General features: G+C 41.1%; 1 protein-coding gene across 1 annotated transcript in view; it reads left to right on the top strand.

Moving 5' to 3' along the window:
• Positions 1-6,153: 6,153 nt before the first annotated feature.
• The window catches only part of PPP2CA (protein phosphatase 2 catalytic subunit alpha), a 15,499-nt gene continuing 1,381 nt past the window's right edge, over positions 6,154-20,271 (top strand). The window contains exons 1-6 of the mRNA XM_068205760.1: positions 6,154-6,465; positions 17,373-17,582; positions 18,075-18,248; positions 18,423-18,512; positions 18,807-18,968; positions 19,744-19,862. Coding sequence (XP_068061861.1) covers positions 6,364-6,465; positions 17,373-17,582; positions 18,075-18,248; positions 18,423-18,512; positions 18,807-18,968; positions 19,744-19,862 — 857 coding nt within the window. The 5' untranslated portion in view covers positions 6,154-6,363. The remainder of the gene's footprint in view (positions 6,466-17,372; positions 17,583-18,074; positions 18,249-18,422; positions 18,513-18,806; positions 18,969-19,743; positions 19,863-20,271) is intronic.

Below are 20,271 nucleotides of genomic sequence, written 5' to 3'. Positions count from 1 at the left end.
CACAGGCAGTGTGATATTAATTACTGACATTTTGATATTAGTTAATACCTTTGTTTTGATTAATATTAAAATGGCCCATCAAAAAAAGAAGGGACAGTTCTATCCAGATTCTGTATAACTCTGCTACAGTATTGCAAGTAATTTCAGGTTGCTACAGCATGTTCTTCCACTCCACACTTAAAATAAACTTTTTGGTGAGAACACTGTTATGTAAGGCTGCAAACGAGATTTGGAACAATAAGAATTATCCAACTTGCCACCTATTTTTAATACCTAAGATGGAAGGCACTGAAATTCTGAATGAGAATATTCAAAGTGCAAAGTACAGCAGTGAACCCACCTATTACAATTAGATCTGATTCAGTATTAGGTTAAAAATAAGGTCAGGTTCTTATTTGTAACTAGCTATTACTAATAATCCAATTGTTAACCACAGTGAAGCTAAATCAGGACCTAAGCGTGCCTGTGCAGTGAACTTCTCCTTTGTCCTTTAGCCCCAAACACAAAGAGATTTCAGAAGAAAATTTTCCTCCCCAGGGTCTCTCTTCAGAGGAAGCATTTAAGCAGCAGCCAGCACTGCTTGGAAGTGGGCTTGAGAGCTGATGCTGAGCTGGAGGGCAAGGCAACAGTTTAGCCAAGCCATCTTTAGCAGGTTGTGTGGGCCTGTTTTGTCACACAAGACACCTGTGACATCTCCAAACCAATATGGATATCATATTAACATGCACTAGCAGTCACAGGTACTCCCCAGTGGAGTTTATGCCCCTTCACTGCAAGGCAGTGGCAGTGCTATGAAAGAAACATACATTCACTGGGCAGGAAAGTGAGGGAGCAATAACTCAAGTTTTCATACTGCAAATCTTTTTTGCAGACTTTCTGTAGCTTAACTGCTTGGCCCAGCTCAAGGTCATTATGACAGTAACTGTAATGTAGTATTAACTGACGAGTAAATATCAGGGGAAAAAAAAAAAAGAAGTGACAGCTATAATATGCAGAGAATCTCCTTCATTCACCTAAATAAACAGGTACAGAATGGCTCCAGCAGTCAGATGCTGCCTGGCCGAAGTGCAACAATCTCCAGGACCAGACAAGAGGCGCAGAATAAAGGTAAGAATGGTTGAAGTGCACAGTGAACTACTTTGCAAGGGCACAGTTAAAGAGTAGAAATGTTATGATAATCCTTAACAAAACATCACTGGAATTAATAGACATTTAATAGGATAGCAGTCTCATTCTAAGGAAAACTATCCTCATTATGACCCTAAGCCTCCCCAGCTACATTAGCCAGCTGCCTCCTTTTGGATTAATTACTACATTTTGGCATAATTCTGCGGACAAAGATGAGGAGAGAAAATACATCCTGTGAGGTTTTAGCCTCAACAGGTTTTGGATGTTGCATTGTGTTTGAGATTTCACGGAAATTAGTTGTTCAGCCTCTTTTTAATATGTTGCAGCTTAAAAAAACCCCACGTCTTACAAGTCCTACATTTTTCATATTCCTAAAGTCAGCAGCTATCTGAAAGCAAGAAGCAGTGGTTTCTCCACTGGGTATTGGCATAAAAAGCAAAGATATATATCTATCCCATATCTAGCACAGGAAACATTATGTAGGAATTGTCCATACAAGGCATGTGGGATGTGCCAGGTTTGTGCCACTTACAAAAAACGCACTTGGGATCACATTATCTCCATGACAACTGCTTGTACGTATTAATAATTTGTTGTGCACTTAAACATAGCTTATGGAAAGGACTGAATAATAGGAGTTTTTCCAAAGAAAGCACTTGTAACAGAAGCTGTGCTGATCAGGGCGTTACACCAGCAATCAGCAAGCCTCAAGCCTCGCAGCATGAGCTTAGCAGGACATTTCACAGATGCTTATGCTATCTGTTTAAAAGGAAGGAATTTAAGGATGAGCCCAAGTATCTATTCAACTGGGGTCTCTACTCGCAGCTCTCAGTGCTTCTGTCACGTTTGGAAAGTGAGTTAATTTCAGGATCTGTTTCCTCATCGGGCTGAAATCATGTATTTGTCCATCTGGCGATAAAGTGATAGTACTTGTCCTGGCAGAGGCGGCCTTTGTCAAGTATTCTAGAGATTAAAACTGGTAGATGATAGGTAGGAGGAATGTGGCCCTGTGCTCAGTGCTCCACTACCCCAGTGCTCCTACCCAGCCAGGCTGGACACAGAGAGTTCAGTGCTACACTCATGGGGAGAGAGCAGGACATAAAATATTTCCAAATATTAAGCCCCTAACATAGGAGAATCAGCACTCTATTCCTAGCTTTTAAAAGACTCTTGACTATGAAATATCTGTAACCATAGTGATTTGAAAATGTGATTTTCATGGTTACTGTGTAATTTCTTCTTTCAGTAAGACACTGCACTCCCTGCTTTATCTCAAACACAAGGGTGAATGATGAACTAGCAGATTTCAGTAATATGTTTTGTGGTATGCAAGGTGATTAATAATGAGATTCTATCTTTTACGGAAACCATTCTGTTAAAGTGAGTGGGCCACTGTTCATAGTGGTATTACTGATGTCACTGATTTTGTCATGTACTATCTGGACTCTGAAATTAGTCAAATATACAGAAGTAGTATTTGTTTGTGATGATGTAATAAATATCTGATGTAAAAATGTTCTGGATTTTTTTTTGGTCTTTTGCAATGGTTCTACTTCAGATGACAGGCTTATCTGATTTAATAGGACTATTAAGACACAAAACATATGTTTTATCCAGTAGTGGCCAGTATCTGAATATGCAAGAGATTACATGATGTGTGCTTCTGAATTTATTTGATCAGAAGTCTCTTTCCTCATAGAGGCAGTTGACTTCCACACTAATGTACCAGTGTCTATATTCTTTGCTTGCAGAAATCCATGTATTAATCAAAGTAGGCAGGCCTACATCTAAAGGTGGCAGCTCATTGTTACATTATTGTATAGCCTTTAAATTGTATAGTATAGTCTTTATATTGTATTGCATAGCCCTTTAATTCTGCATTTAGTATTAAAAAAAAAAACATAGCAACAGACATTTTGGACATGCATTGATGGATAATTTAGAATCACTAAAATATTCAAAGAGAGTCAAGTGTGAAGAAACTAATTTACGTGTTCCTTACTCTACGATGCTAAGTTGACAATACGTTGTATAGTTGGACGGTGTGATATAAATCTACATAAATCTGCATTTAAACACTGATGTCTCATAGTACAATGGAAAGGTTGGTGTTACAGATAAGATTATTGCAGTTGCTAACACCTTCATCCATGAGTTTCAGATTGATTTCAGACTAGTACAGAATTAGTTGGCACTATAGGCTAACAGCTGAATAACCTACAGCTGGATGTGTGTAAACATAAGTGCGGTCAGCCTGACCAGTTCACCTCTCTCCAGAATGCCACACATGTGACACACTGGTCCCTGACTCAGGTGTCAGCACAGCAGTGTGGCCTCCGTACCCCTGACTCACTGGGGCAGCCGCACCCAGGCAGCTCCTTAGGTACAAACCACACACATGCCTGGCATATATTCACATACTAAATATGATTTATTACTGCCATCTCACAGGTTAGAGTTTAATCTTACTGTGTATCTGAAACCCTGACAAACACCCAACTTATGCAACACAGCACATATCCTTTCATTATTACATTCTCCTTTGAAGGCTCAGATAAATATCTAAGAAGAAAAAAGCAGCTGTGATTCTCTAAACAATTGATTGTCATTCTCAAGTCAGAGGGAGGAAAGAGATCTGATTTCTGACCCACATATAGACAATTCAAAAGAGTCTGAGGATAAAATACAGAGCTAGTGCTTGGAATGGAGATGGAAACCAAAGGTTTCCCCTTCTCTGTGTGTCCAGATAAATGAATCCTGAATTTCCTTTGCAGAGTCCTGAATTCTCCTGTAGTGAGTGGCATGGCTTCAGCTTTCAGCAGCAAGCAGGGAGGGCTGAATCACCTACCCCTTCCCAAGTGGAGTTTCTCTAAAAAGGAGCTATGACTGAGCCTTTTCAAAGTGTTCCTTTCTTTACCACTACGCTCCTGGGAACCAACAGTGGGCTTGGGAACCATCACAAGTGCTCTGAAGACAGCAGTGATTGTTAATTTGTGAGGTGTTCAGCCTGATCCACACTAGCAGGAAGAAACTATTAACTTGGCTTGTTTGCCTACAAAACTGCAACTGCAATCCTGCCATGTTTATCTGGTAGGTGTGAGGAAAGCACAGCTCCTGTAGATGGTTTGCAGTGTGATTCTCAAACATGTAACTATGCCAGAAAGTCAACAGTTATTAAAGAAAATGAACTTTAGCTTGGCAAATTACACAAGAGTTGATGCTATTGCTCCATATTCTTTGCATATATTTGCTCAGGAGTATTTTGGGAAAATGTGCTACAGAGTGAATTCTTGAAACGTATCACTTCTCAATGAATGGTACTTTTCCTTCTACAACTTTAAGCACAAAACTAAGGTTTTTTCCCATCTGAAGATGGGAACCTGTGTAAGAACAGCAAGATTATTTTAGAAGATAAACAAAACCTAAGTCAGGCAATTCAAACCAACTGATGTCTATCAGGAGAGTATGACACCAAGAAACCGAGACTGACCCATGAAAGCAAACATTCCTTACCCCTTGCTCACTATGGAATTCTTAATTTCCTTCAGTAGTAGGCAAAGAATTTAACAAGTCAGACTCCATATTAGGCAAGTGATGACCAAGACAATTAACACAAAATAACTAGGAAAAGTCATTGTGTCCTCTTGAAATTAGCAAATCAATATTTTATCAACATTTTGACCCATTTAAGTGAAAAATATTAAACGGATCATTTCATGACTTTTAAAAGTTATTTAGGGGAAAACTTTAGGGAAATTTAGGGAAAAATGATAATTTAAGATGCAGATTGCAATGAAATATAATTCATTAGAAATTGGTTCTGCCTATTTCCTACATTCTTTTTTTATTGCAATTTATCTGTGTCTTACTGAAATATTTTCCCTTAGGTAGCAAGTGCCTGAGTACAATAAGGTAGCTGAGGTCACCAGTAGTTTCCTGAAAAAATACCACCTTCCTAAAAGTTTCCTGAAAGGTCCACCACTAATTTCCTTTACTGAATGCTTACACTGCGCTTCATGCATTGCTTCTGTCTAAAAAGGTCATAATAAACTCTGGACTTCCAAGAACTCTTTCAGTATAAATTGTTTTAAAGAAATGCAGCACAGCCTTTTTAACCTAAGCACTACCTGGTGGTACAATTAAGATAGTATTTAATGCTCATGATTTAGAACTGAAATGCTTTATTTCAAAGTACCCAACAGCAGCAAGTGCCCTGCACTTCCCTCTTCTCTGACGGACACAGTAACTGGGCTCACAGTAACCGGGCTCAGGACCTCAGCATCACAGAATTGCTCGGGTTGGACCTCTGGAGATCACCCAGTCCGACCCATCGGCCAGGGCCGGGTCACCTGGAGCAGGTGACACAGGAACGTGTCCAGGGCGGTTTTGAAAGCCTCCAGAGAGGAAGACTCCACGCCCCACCCCGGGCAGCCCGTTCCAGCGCTCTGCTACACACAGCGTAAAGCTTTCTTTCTCGTGTGGAGGTGGAACTTTCTGTGTTTGTTTACGGCGAGCGCTCCTCGTCCTGTCACTTGGCACCCGACGCGGAGATGCCTGTATGTATTAATGGCAGGGAGAACCACAAACACTGCGGAGCTGCACAAAGCCCTCGGAAACACCGTCTCCCGACCCGGCAGCAGGCGCTTGGCAGCCGAGGACCCTGCCCAGCCTGTGGCCCGCGAGGAGCCGGCGCTCAACACCCGGACACAGGAGGGGCCGGCACCGCCATGCCCCTCAGGGCAGTGCCCTGGCTCCCGCCTCAAGGCTGCGACCGGGCGGGGCTGCACCGCACCCCTCAAACGGACCCCTCCATGGGGACAGGGCCAGCCGCCGGGGGCCCAGGAGCAGACCCGGGAACGAGAACCGGGACGAAGCACAGCCTCCCCCCATTCGCGGGGCGGGCGCGCCCGCTGCCCTCACCCGCCCCCTCCCCTCAGAGCGCACTCGCGGCCCCGCCCGGGCAGCGCGCACGCGCCCTCGGCTCCCGCGGCGTCCCCCTCCCCGCGGTGGGGCCGGGGCGGTGACGTCAGCAGCGGCGGCCATTACACGGTGCGGAGCGAGGAGCGGCAGCGCTGCCGCAGCCGGAGCGCCCCGGGCCGCCCTCTCCCCGCGCCCGCCCGCCCGCCCTGACGCGTCGCGGCCGCCGCCGCTGTGGGGAGCGCGGATCGCAGGGGCCCGCGGGGCGGTGCGGCAGCAGCAGCCGGTGAGGAGGAGGAGGAGGAGGGGGAGAGCGGGATGGAGGAGAAGGTCTTCACCAAGGAGCTCGACCAGTGGGTGGAGCAGCTCAACGAGTGCAAGCAGCTGTCCGAGGGGCAGGTGAAGAGCCTCTGCGAGAAGGTGAGAAGCGAGGCGCTGCAGGGAGGCAGCGGGGCCGGGCAGGGAGCTGCCGGCGGGGGCGGTGCCGCTCAGCCGGGCGGGCGCGGGGCCCCGGGCGGGCCGGGGGTTGGCGCGGCCCGGCGAGGGGAGCGGGCCGGGAGCCGGGGCCGGGCGAGCCGCGGCCCCTCGGCTGTGCTGGAGCCTGGGCTCCGCCTCCCGCCCGCTCAGCGCCTCCTAAAATGGCGCCGCGGCCGCGATGGATCCTCGGGAGAGACCCCCGAGAGACCCCCCCGGTTAAAACATTAAATCAGCCCTCAAAAGCGTGAGTTATTAAAATGAAAATAAAAGCTTGTGGTAGGCGCTTGGAAATTGCACGCGGTAAAGAGCTGCTGCTTTGATTTTTTTTCTTGTATTCTTCATGATGTGAATAAGCACAGGCACGTTTATAACTAATTGAAGGGTGGATTAGCTTTGGGGTTTTGGTTTCCTTCAGTAAGGTTCTGGGTTTCACGAAATTCACAGAATAAACATTCGAGATCCTATATAACTCCATATTTTATGGTGATAGTTTGAAACCTGAATGTTTCAGGGTGATATATTGATTGAGACATTCATAGGTTAGAAAGGTTGTAAAGCCAGCCTTGGACAGATTGCATTTTGGAAATGCAGGGAAATTTTGTTCTGTTACCATTCAGAGGCATTCTCCTGTTGAATTCTAATTCTGGATGTAATTTCATAGCTGAGGGTTGTTGTTGGTGTTTTTTTGTTTTTTTTTTTTTTTTTTTTTTAATTACTGATGATATTATGTATTTCTAGACTGAAAGATGAAATACAAATTTTTTGGGAACTGGTTATTAAGGAATACATGAAGTGATGGATGTACTGGCTTCTAAAGAAGCTTAGGTACTTGCCACAGAAAGTACCTAGAATATTTTAAAATTGGAATAATATTTCTAAATATTACATCAGGTTATTTTGGAAGCAAATTGATTCGAGACGACTGTCCATGAACTTAATAAAGAACTTGCAGTGATTTTGGCCAGACTCACTCTTGCTCCAGTACAGATTTTAGTTCACTTGTATTCCAGCAAATCCACGTTGTTTCCATTTGATCCAGGCTGTGTATTTTAAAGGCTGTTGCAAGCAAGTGGCAGTGTCACTGCCTGGCTATTTCCATGTGCGTCTCCCATGACGGAGGTCCAGCTTCTTCCTTGTATTGCTTTATGTGAGAGGCAAGTATTTCACTTGCCATCGTTTATAAACTGATGGGTACTGAGTCTGAATCCCACAGGAGTGGGTGCATATGGCTCCGTTTTGTGGGGCTGTATGGTAACTTGCAGGACCATGAGGGATGTATAATGTACAAAAAGCTTTCAATGCACTGGGGGTTTTGGTTCAGTGAGAAGCAGGCATACCTCTAGACATTCCTTTCAGAAGATACAGTCCCAGTCATCAGTGTTGCACAAGATGACATTATCATTTTTTCCCAGTGAAGAATGGAGATGAGCTGTATTTATGGATAAATGTGTAATGCTCATCACCAAGATAATGGTAAATGAAAAAAGAAAAAAAAAACTTTGTGTCTGACTACTTTGTGTTGAGATGAGAGACCATGAGACTGTGGAAGAGAAATCTGCCAATCACAATATTCTTTAGCAGCAGCCTTCATGTTGGCCGGGCTGGCTCTAGGGGAGCTCTGAGTGGGGTAACAGTTCTCTCTGTCTGCTGAGTGTGTGGTCAGCACTGTGCAGAGTTCAGCCACAGGGCTGGTGATCTAAGGGAAAGTTGATTTGTTGCTGATTACTACAGGTGGATGTACTTGGACTTTCTGCTAAGAGTAGTTAAGTTTCCTCATGGTTGCTGATGGAAGGAATTGGAAGTAGGCCCTTGAACTCTTGAGTTTTCCATCTTCTTGTCTCCGCTGTGTTTGTGGAAGTGGGATGAGAGCTCAGTTCTGCTCCTTTGTGCTGAGGGACAGCACTTGCTTTAATGTGTTTCCATGTTCCCAGCACTGACTTACAGAAATTTCATTGGATTGTTCTTTGTTTGGACTATTTAAGTAGTTTTGTGGATGTAATCACATCAAAAGGCTGGTTTTCTGTAAATAGCTTAAGGACAGTGTCAAATGCAGCTATTGTTCCAAAGCACAGATAAAGACCCTACTTGGTATAAACTGTTGTTCTTCACCACATTGAATTACAGCTAGGACTAGTTAAAATAGACAATTTAAAAAAAATGAGGGCTTTTCCTGATAACACTGTTTGATTGGATGATCTCCCTGACAAGTATTTCTTGATCTGCTGGGGTTTCCTGTGTGCAGACTGGTGCCTGTCTAATAAGAATAGGCCTAAGGGCTCTCTTGTATTTCAGTATTGATACCTGAAGAACTTAACAGCTTTTTGCAAACATGATAATTGTGTGGCCATTTGTGCATCCCAGTTACTTTATTGGTGTGTCTTTCACTGAGCCTGGTTACCTGGGTGATGGTGGTGGTGGGAACTGGGCAGAAACATCTTCCAAGTCTAGAAGTAATTTGTAACCATGAATAATACATTATACTTTCACAAATGATTTGAAATAATCAACCTCTGAGTGGCAGTTAAATGATTCTAGGCTTAGTACGTGCTGTGTGTTTAACGTTACATCAGTTGAGTGGCCGATTGTGTGTGCTTTGCTTCAGCATTTGAGAAATGCAGTTCTAAAGAAGTGGTCAAAATATACCCAGTCCAGTTACTGTTACATGTCAGCAGTGTTTGTCCTGTTAGTGCTGAATTGTTTATTGGCAGAGGTGAAAGGAAGTCCTTTATTGCCAGGTGAGAGTTTTTCCACTGGCCATTTTGAATGAAAGGATGCTGGTTTAGTTTCTTTCCCATACATTGTGACGGTGGAGGGAAATGATCTTGTTGTCTCTGTGTATAGATGTCCTTTATCACAGGAACTCGGGGTGTGGCACATTGCTCAGGAAGGTGGGATGACAGTCTAAAATTGCACAAAAGAATGAGGTGAATTTTTGGATAGAGTTTGCTCTGGTTATTGCAGTATCTAGTGCAGGTGGAGGCAGAGGTGTCAGAGCCACTCCCTCAAAAACACGACTCTGTAATTTAGTGAGTTTGATTGTGGCATCTGTAGTTTTGGGAGAGAGGGAAGAGTATTTGGTCATATATTACTGTGTAAAGCGTTTCAGAGTTCTCGAATTGCTAGTGAAATGCCTTTGAATAGATAGTGCTGCTAGCCAGAATATTTTAAACTAAGTGAAGGGCTGATACTGGTAAAGGCATTCAAGAAACCTTGATTCAAGGTTTGACTCCTGCAGTTTTTGATCTGTAACAATGATGTTGGTTACATTTGCTTTTTAATTTGTCACCATTGCTAATTTTCGTAGTGTAAATGTGTTTCTGGGCTGTACTGTTTTCTGGAATGTACCTTGTTCATGGTGTATTTTTCTAATTTTTTTTCCTCTTGTAGAATTTTCATTTTAACATCTGATCTTCCAAGTTAGATGTTCTGTAACCAAAGGTTACCCACTGCAGCTGTGTGAGTTACACAAACATTTAGCTTATGTTGAGTGACTTAATTCTGAGAGGACAAGTATGTTTCTGATGAAGCTTTCTTTTAGGTCAAAAAAAGCCTGTGCAAAGTTCAGTTCCTGTAGTACATTAAACTTACATGTTCTGTGGATCTCTCTCCTGTGTTTTAAGCTGAGCTGTCTGTCCAACTTCTTTTTCAGACAGAGGCACATGTTCCCTTCTGCTTCCTATGCTGTTCAGGAGTTGCCTTTCTTAGCTGATTATTTTGGCCAGAAGTGGATGTTTTAAACTATTTCCAGCTGCATTTGCAAGGGCTTTTCCATTAGCTAGCTTTTGTGTTCTTGTATCCATCATGTATAACTAACTATGTTTCAGACTAAGACGATTGTGAAAATGAATGTTCCTGTCTGAACTTGCTGTAAATCAGCCAAGAAACCTGCCCCAACAGAATTCCCAGGTAGTGAGAGTATGGTGTGCCCTGTGTGGTGGGCTGTGCATTGGGCAGGTTCTGTGTCCCTCTGCCCTGGCAGAAGAGGAATGTGCAGTGTTGCAGTTCTGCCTTGCCACTGCCCTGGCTTCTGGATTCTGTAACAAGGGAGCGCTGCTGCCAATGGCGGGAGAGCCTCTCAGCAGCCGTTCAGGGGGCTCTGGGAGACCAGAGGGTGGTCTAGGGCTCCTTTGCTGAACATGCCTAGGGATCAAGTCATTGATGGGGCCATGTAGTTACACCTTCTGTCTCTGAAGAGTTACAAGTGTAGTGTACAAAGCCTTTTGTAACACTTAAATGACTGCGTTTTAGATTATTCTTGAAGACTTAAAAAAAATTGTTTGATGCCCAGTGTTCTGATTTGTTGTGGGTTTTTTTTGTGGTTTTTTTTTGCCTTTTTTTTTTTTTGTGTTTTTGTTTCATTTTGTTTGTTTTTTGTTATGGTTAATAATGAAAAATGGAAATTGTGTCTTTCCACAGAAGGCATTGAAGTGTCAGCCTTGCCAGCCTTCTCACCTTGATTGGATTCACATAGAACATCTTGATGTGCATATAAAAATTTAGGCTTGAATGTGCCAGTGATTGTACCATCAGCAGCTTTCTGGCTTTGGTTTTTTTTTTTTTTTTCAATTCTACAGTAAATTCTGTAAAAATGGAGTTGTGCTAGTAGTGAGATGGTAGGCTTTGGTTTTTTTGCTTTTTAGTTGCAATATTAGTTGTGATCAAGTAGGAGTAAAATATACTTGTGTTGTTTTGAGCATAGTTTAAGCTAACAGCAGGAAGCACTCTTAAGTCAAAAGTCAAAGTTCCTACTTGAGTTCTGCCAGTTTGAGGCTGATGACATGGATGAGGCTCCAGGACTGATGTCCTCTTCCAAATCCACCTGTGCTGAGGCTGTTGCCTCCTCAGATATGATGAAAGTGCTGCTCTGTGATCCCTTCCGAGCCATTTCCAGTTAATTACCTGGGTTGCCTTGCCCAGCACAAAACCCAAACCTGGCTAGCTGTGTGTAGCCTCGTACAGCAGATCTGTGTGAGGGGAATCACAGGAGCAGGGATTGAATTTTCACTCTTGCTTAGGGACCCTTAAACATTATGCTGTATTCAGTAATGCTATTGTTCTTTTTTTCAGGTAGTATATATTAAGCTGGAAAAAGTTTATTCCTAACTAAAGAATGAATACTAGAGCTCAGTTACTCAGTAGCCAGGTCTCCAATATTTCTGCTGAATATTTTGAACATGCCTTCCAATATAGGTGTTACTATAGGTGCTGGTTGGTTCTAAACTCTTTCTTGAGTTTTGACATGCCATCCTCCAACTGGTGTGCTGACTGTAGCATGGCTGTGTTGGAGTTACTGGAACAAAAGGGTTGAGAACTTTCTGAGTTCATTGCATGAAGCTGGACTTGTTGATGTCAGGCACAACTAGTTTGGGAGTAAGTGTATCCTATTTTTTTTTTTTAAAGGTGAATGATTCAAAATGAATACAGCTTGTTCTACAGGGAGGACTGAAAAACATCCCTGTGAGTGGTCAGCTTCCTGCATTGCTGTCATTGCTGTGTTCCTTGGAGCTCCCATGAGGCAAGGAAGGCATAAGCGTTCCTAAGTTGTTTGACTTGTTATGTTTTTTTAAAGAGATTTTTCCTAAATTATTTTTCTTCAATTTAAAGATACTAAGATCTTTTGTATGAATCAGAATAATGACGCTGAGTTCTTTCAGAAGACCCTCTTCCTATCCCCACTGCTCTTGTCAACTACTGATTGATTAACAGCCTTTCCCCTTCTTCCAGATTTGCCTCTGAGGGCAAGAACACTTAACAGTTACTCTGAGTGTGTAAGGCACTACTGAACTTTTCAAATGGAAATGTTGAGGGGACCATCTAGGTTTCCAGTGGTGTAGGTCCCTACTTTTGTAATACAAAGGAAGGGAGGGTTATTTGGCAGAAGTTTGCTGCTTGCATGCTTTCTTGTAGGCTTTCTAGAATTTACAGGCAATAAAGGAAAGTGGTGGTCTTATTTTAATCTTACAGCAGTCCTGGAATTGGGGTTGCTCTTTTGGTTGGCTAATATCTTCTATTTAAACTGGTCTCTCTTCTCACCAAACAGAAGCGATTAGAAATGAAGGTGTAGGTGCTAGTCACAAATCCAGAGAGAAATCAGTTGAATCAACTTCTGTCCTGGCAAAAGAGTATTTTGCTGCTCAGTATTTCTGTGTGTATGGAAATCCTGGTTTTACTTTGGAATACTAAATAATTAAATGTCAGTGAGGAGCTTTGTATTTTAATTTTGTTGCTACTTACACATTCCTGCTGAACTCCTTAGTGGATTGTGAAGTTCAGTGTAAATCAGTTTCCCATTTGTGTCATGTGTAATCTGACTGCCATGCCTCCTTCACAGAAGGGTGTTATTGGAGGCTTCATTTATTTAGTTTTGTTTAAAATGTCAGTGAATTAGAACACCTATTGCTTTAAAAAATAAGCCCATCTTTTGTCTGAACCTGCTCTCTTTCCTCCCCAAGTGAGGAGTGTGGAAATCTTTAAATTGAAAAGCATTGACTCTGCAGAAGAATTGCTGACTATAATGGATGACTTTGTTTGGAACTGGAACCTTTTCCAGGTCATGATGTTTGAACAGCTAAAACCAGTATTCATCCCAATTAGCTGATCATTGTGCCTTTAGTCACATCCCATGCACCTTGGTGACAGGAAATTATGGGTGTGGTTGAAGTCTTCAATCTCATCAAAATATCTTTATGGTAACTACCAATAACTATTTCTTGGTTACAGTGGATGCTTCTCATTACACACTTTACTGGACAGCATGGTGGGCTGCAGGTGTGAATTCTGGTGTGCCAAGAATGGCATGTTACCATCTGCAACCATGACTTTGGGGCTGTGTTGTCTAATTAAAATAATGATTGTATTTTCTTACTGAGTTAGTAGTGGTAATCTTTTGATGACTGGTTCATAGTGCTGCTTAAAGCATTGATTTACAATTCTACACAGATGCAGTGATGTTTACTGTTTGGTTTGGGTCTTGTTATTTTCTTTTATGTGCCCCAGAGTTTTTCATGGTAGATAATTGGGCTGACTTGTCAGAGCTCATGCTAGAATGTAGGGACCTAAGAAGGGGTCAGAGTAATTAAGAAATATATGATATATTCTGGAAACACAGAGGAATTTGGGTACAGATTAATTCAGAGGATTTTGTAGAAATGGACTACTGGAAATTATTTCTGTGAGACGAGGTTGGTGATGTGCACTGCTTATGAGGGAAACTTGCATATCCTCAGCACAGAGTGAGTTCAGAAAGTAAAACAGATGGATTATGGCTTTTATGGCACTTGACTCTGAGCCTTAAATTGTGGCATATAGGATAAAAGTATTTGGAGGGTGCAAGGGAAATAAGAGATACATCTGCATGCATACAACCCATGCATTTCATTAAATAAACTGAGGATCTGAAAATCACATGGTAGTGACTTTAATAGTCATCTTTTCAAAATTCTTGTACTGTCTTAAAACAATGAAATTGATCTTTGTGTTTTAAGACCAGCATCTTGTAGAGATGTGCTTTGTAAACAGAGCCACCAAAGCAGCTTGGGCCTTTAGATGATGTGCAGGAGGCCAGGAATGGTTTAATTCTTAAGTACTAGGTTGAATTTTTATGCAGTGCTACTCTTTTTATAGTAAAGTGAAAATTGGTTGTTTTCTTGTGTATTTAAACCAATATTGGTTTTATTCTTGTTAAGTTTTGGGATTGTACAAGTTTTCTCTTTACAGAGAAATGACTGAGTAAGCCAGTATCGAGTCACACTGAATTCCTGTCACTATGACTAAGCTGAAATTTGATACTTACTGCTTATTGTTTGAACTTTGAGATTGTTCTGAGTAAAAATGTGACTTTCCACATCAGCAGCAGTGTTTATGACAGCATTGCACTTGGTTCTTCTTATACTCTTGTTGTGTAACTGTCTCACAGCTGTGTGTTTTTTGTCTTTGACTTCATTAGTAATTGTCTGTAAAATTAGCATTTATCAACTGGAAGTAACGTGTTCTTTGCAGTCTTATTCTGTATGTGTTCACACTTCATTTTGAAATTTGAGAGTGTAGTGCTGAAAAAATAATTAAACTGATTCAGAGGCAGGGTTTTACAACTGTAATACAGTAGGTTGTTGGTAACAAGTTTTTGCTTAAGTATCCTGCACCACAGAAGTTTGACTTGTGGTGGTATTCTGCTACGTAAAAAAAGATTAATTAAGTGTTGGAGGTGTAGAGAAGTTCAGGGCTGTCTTAATAGTAGCAATTGTTGAGAACTGAAAAAAGGCAGAGATAAAAAGAATTAATAGGTGCTCAGAAAATATGTTTATTGATTTTATCATTGTTTATCTTGATGATAGGCAGTGGAGCCTGGGTGTTTCAAAATGTTGATGTCAAAACACTGCACTGTTGCCCTATTATCCTTTGTGGCAATAGGTCCTGGGGTGTTTGAAGTTTAGGGGGTTATGTGTGTGTGTCTTTCTTAGTTCTCCTTTGTCAGATGGTTAGATCAAGGAGTTTTCTGCCTTCTGCTGAAGAGTGCTCTGTTGCTTCTTCTCCCTGAGGAAGTGTAGGAGAGCTGTTGATGGGAAATCCATTTGTTGGAGAGTAGGATGGGTAGGGGGAGTTGTGTGATGTGGTGAGTGAGCAGCACCTTCAAGAATCAGTAAGAAGAGGGAGTGGAACCAAGTGGAGTTACTGTGTGTGATCCAGTACAAAGTCAGGGGCACAGATACTGCAGGAGTAGTATTAGTGATCACTTGCCATTGTGAAATTGTAGTATCAAATGTACTGTTGTCTTACCAATTTGTATGCTTGTATTGTGTTATGGTATATTAAAAGTACTTTTTTTTTAAATTTACCTTTTTATAGGAATTCATTTATTATGAAAGTTGGGATATAGTAGACTGCTTGTTGGTGGCTTGCTTTCGGGATGTTATTTTTTCTACTTTCAGCTCTGCTGAAGCTCTTTTATAGAGCCAAGTAGAGTGTTTAAGCCCTTGAGTATGTGCCACTTCTAATACTGTGGGACATAAGACTATGAATGAACTAAACAGTTCATAACACAGTGTTCCATGAAACCGGTTTTAAAACATGGAAATGTTGGAATCCCTGCACCAGCATTCCTCCACTGCAGGATTTAAACAGAGGTTGCTGTTTTGTAAATTGACCTGGAACAGTCTTTTTCCATCAGAGTAGCTGTCTGACTTCTCTCTATGTTTGGTCATGTGTGTATCTGAGTGATTTAATATTTCAGAAACTGTGGAAGCAACAACTCAGTTGCTGAGAACTCTGCCATTCTCAGCACAAACGCTGCATACCTTTGATGAAAAATGAATGCTGCATTCTTTGTGCAGTGCTTCAAGTGTGTTAAGAAAATCCAGTGGTAGAAACATTCTCATTAAAGAGTAGGTTTTTTTATATCAAACTGCTGTTAGCATATGTGATGTTCTCTGTCTAAAGGAGAATTAAGCTGGCTAATGCTTCTGAATGTAAGAGAGTATTAGAAGAGGCTAAGGCTGTTAAAACACCTTCAAAACATCCGGTGAGTGTCACTGCATTAAAGTTAAGTCAGGCTATCTTAAAATACATCTGCACTTTTAGCATCGACCACAAGCCAGGAATGACCTATCTTTAGTACTGGGCACAGCGCAAGTGGAAACTGTCATATGAGACTGACTTTTGATGTAAATATGTCTGCAGAGTGACATCTAAAGCTTTGTGTCATGCAGAGTGCTTAGCCATGCTGTACTTTTGAATTTCTTTGCAATGAAACATTGAATTTCCATCATTAAACTTAGGTGTTGCTTCTGTTTGAAGTGGTGACCATGGTGGTCAGCCAGGATGATGTGTGGGACAGTGACACCACTTTTGGGTGGGAGTGTCAGCCACTTTCTTGTAGACAGCTTGGGTTATAGAATAGAATATAATTTTTATATATTTTCTTGTAATTGAGTTAATGAGGTAAAAAAGGATCCTTTTTTAATAGGAGCATTGACTCTTGAAAAACAGGGAAGTCTTAATAAGATGGTAACTAGTAAACTTGTTACTATTTATATTTTTAATAGCTTCTTGATTTAGCAAATCATTGTGGCATGTGTCTGGTGACTGTTCTGAGAACAAACTGTAACAACTGTCTTGCATTATTTTAAAATTACCTTTCTGGTGCTATATTTAGCCTGTGCTTCTTCATACAAACTACCTTTGTCTGCAACTTTGATACACACAATTTTTTGGGAAAAAATGGTGATGACAAACATGGTACCCAGTTCTGGTTTATGAAGACACATCTTGATGTTACTTTTCTGTGTTTAATCACAAAACTTGTTGAGAGAACTTTTGTGCAGGTAATGGCCTGCTCTGTAGTTGCTGGTACCAGTGGATGTTTGTTCTCATTCTGCTTTATGCAGGACCCCCTGCCTTTGCAGGTGTGTTGAACATGTTTGTATAGGTGACTGCCAATGTATTGGTGGTGTTTTGGCTGTGTCCGAGTTTGGGCTTTTGGAAGTAAGATGCTGGCAGGATTTTTAGATTCAGTTTTTCAAAATACTTTAAAACATTTTAAGTTCCAGTAGTGATGTTCATTGTTCTATGCTTCGCAGAACCATTTTTATAGAAAGTCTGAAGTTTTGCTTCAGATACCATCCTCAAGGAGGAAAAGTAGCCATGCAACTACTAATTATTCAAACAGCGTTTCATAAAGTGAAATGCTGTTTTACGATAAATGGCATTTAAGTAAAGATAAAATTCTCCCTCAAGTGCTTCAGGGGAGGAAGGGACAAGAGCTCCTAAAGAGAGTTGGAAGTGGTAGAGCGTGCTTTGAATAAAACAGCTCTTCCTAGACAAACTCACAATTTATGTGCTTTTTTGCTTTACAGGCTAAAGAAATTTTGACAAAAGAATCCAACGTACAAGAAGTGCGATGTCCAGTCACAGTCTGTGGAGATGTCCATGGACAATTTCACGACCTCATGGAACTTTTCAGAATTGGAGGCAAATCACCAGACACAAACTATTTGTTTATGGGGGACTATGTTGACAGAGGCTATTATTCAGTCGAAACAGTCACATTGCTTGTAGCTCTTAAGGTAACTTTGCTTCTCAGCTTCACAGTTTTATATAAAATATATCATTACTATCCTTTCTACACTTAATATCTATTATGATTTTCACTGCATTAGTATTAGAGCTACTGAAACTGACTTCTTGGCTTTCCAAGTCACTTATTTTTAAAAAATCATAAAAATGTTCAGGTGCAAGCCTGAGCTTTATCTAAAATGGTTGTTTGTTTTACTTGCCTGAGTAGCAATCTTTAAGAATTTGCTTGAAGAGATCAGCTTAATACACAGGTGTAGTGAAGTCCCCTAGTAATAATAAATACAACTTGTAATTAATCTGAAAAGTAATTGGCCATTGAAGATTGAAATAAATGAGTCCTTTTTTTCCCTTAAAGGTTATTATTTAATCTTCATAATGGTTTGGTTCTAATTGCTTTATTGATGTGTGGCAGGGATTGAGGAGTGCAAATTCTCTTCTGGGGAAGAGTTGCTCATTGATGTGCTAAAAACTCTTCTGTTTAGGTCCGTTACCGTGAACGTATCACAATTCTTCGAGGGAACCACGAAAGCAGGCAAATCACACAAGTTTATGGTTTCTATGATGAATGTTTAAGGAAATACGGAAATGCAAATGTTTGGAAGTACTTTACAGACCTTTTTGATTACCTGCCTCTAACTGCCTTGGTGGATGGCCAGGTATGTTGACATCTGACAAAGTTGAATGTCTTTGATTGTAAAGGGAGTTCTTAACATTGCATTCTGTCAGCTCTCATCTTTAAAGGAATCTCATGCAGATTTTCTCATAATTATTCTAAACTGTTCTAACTGCACTGATTAATGCAAATAAACTTCATGTTTCTTAACTTGCAGATTTTTTGTCTACATGGCGGCCTCTCTCCATCTATAGATACACTGGATCACATCAGAGCACTTGATCGCTTGCAGGAAGTTCCCCATGAGGTACTGAAAAATAATTTTCTAAGCCAATGAGATTGATGATTCAGCATGTATTGAGGGGTTAAGCTTGCAGGCTGAAAATGAAATTCAAATCAGCTTAGCAATATTAAAGTGCCTGCTGTCTTCCTGTTCTGGATTTTTTAAAGGAAAAATGAGGGGCATGTCCTTGCTTTAAGAAAGAAACATACTAAGTCTTAAAGAGTTGTGCAGGGGTGGTGCATGTGCAAGCATGTTTGGGTTTTGTTGGTTTTGGTTCTTTGCACTTCACCTCTGAAACAACATCTACATCTCTTACAGGGTCCGATGTGTGACTTGCTATGGTCAGATCCAGATGATCGTGGTGGCTGGGGAATTTCTCCTCGAGGTGCAGGTTATACATTTGGACAGGATATTTCAGAAACCTTTAACCATGCTAATGGCCTTACGTTGGTTTCAAGAGCTCATCAGTTGGTAATGGAGGTGAGCAGGACAGCCTGTGTGAACAAACTTTGGACTGTGTCCTTGGTCCATTTATTCCATGCTCTGTGTGTCAGAGATATGTGTATGCTGCTGTGACAGGTGATGATCCAGCTAAGAGTATTCCAGAAACCTGACCTTGACAGTATTCACGTGCTACTAAAGGAGTTTGACAGTGGAGTAACCTTTTTTTGGCCTTATTTTCCTGAAAATTTACAGTAATATCTCAAACCAGTCTTTGATACTAGATGTGGCATTTCTGTGCATTAAATTCTGTGCATTGCATTTCTGTGTAGATTAAAAGGTTTTAAAATATGTGTCTCTCTTGGAAAAAAGGTGTAATTTTTGTTTTTAGCTTGGTTGCATGCTTTTGTTCTTGGTCTCCAGTTATTCCCAGCAGTTCAGATTTTAAAATATATGTCTGGGCTCTGGTTTTGGTGATCACAGTTGAAGGTTTAGAGTGGATTGTGTAATTCAGAATTGCTTTTTTAACTATTTAATGCTAATGCAATGGAGAAATATTGCTAGGTGGGATTTTTTTTTTTTTTTTTTTAGTATCTAGCTCATATTTGCTAGTAGGAAGCAACCTATGAAGGCCAAAATTCCTTTTTACACTTTTTCTCTCCAGAAGAGAAAAAAGATACAGCTTTAAGCTTATTTAAAATAACCCTACAAATGCCACTTAGGGCTGTGAGCATTATAAGGTTGGTTTGTAGCCAGGTGGTTACGTGGGGTACATTACCTTGGTTGTCATAATAGTTTTTTACTTCCTCTCCAGGGGTACAACTGGTGCCATGATCGGAATGTAGTAACAATTTTCAGTGCTCCAAACTATTGTTACCGTTGTGGCAACCAGGCTGCAATTATGGAACTTGATGATACTCTAAAATACTCCTTGTAAGTATGTTTAAAAATGAGAATTATGTTGCCCGTGATTTTAAGATACCATTTAATTATGTTAAAGTATGGGGTTTTTTCCCCTCTCTAAGCTTTTAGGAGGTGGAGTGAGTGTGGAATTGCTGGGTTAGTCACATTTAAAGTCTTGGAGTCAAGCCTCTGGAACAGCTGCTGTTCAGATCTTTTGTCAGATTGAAGTGAGACTCCTCAGTCTTGTTTTGTACAACTACCTGAGTTTTAATGACTTGCTGTGTAGGGATGTGATTTGAGAGCAGGAGTAGTCTGTGACATCTAAGGTAATGCCTTCCAGTCTTGGGCAGGAGACTTTAGAAATCTTTGAATTCTTAGGTGTTGGGATGTCAGGTCTTTAAATGAAATTTCTAATTAACTACTGCAGCAGCAACTTCAC

The sequence above is a fragment of the Anomalospiza imberbis genome, chromosome 15, assembly GCF_031753505.1.
Source record: "Anomalospiza imberbis isolate Cuckoo-Finch-1a 21T00152 chromosome 15, ASM3175350v1, whole genome shotgun sequence".
NCBI lineage: Eukaryota > Metazoa > Chordata > Aves > Passeriformes > Viduidae > Anomalospiza > Anomalospiza imberbis.
This window is presented reverse-complemented; position numbering and strand designations above follow the sequence as displayed.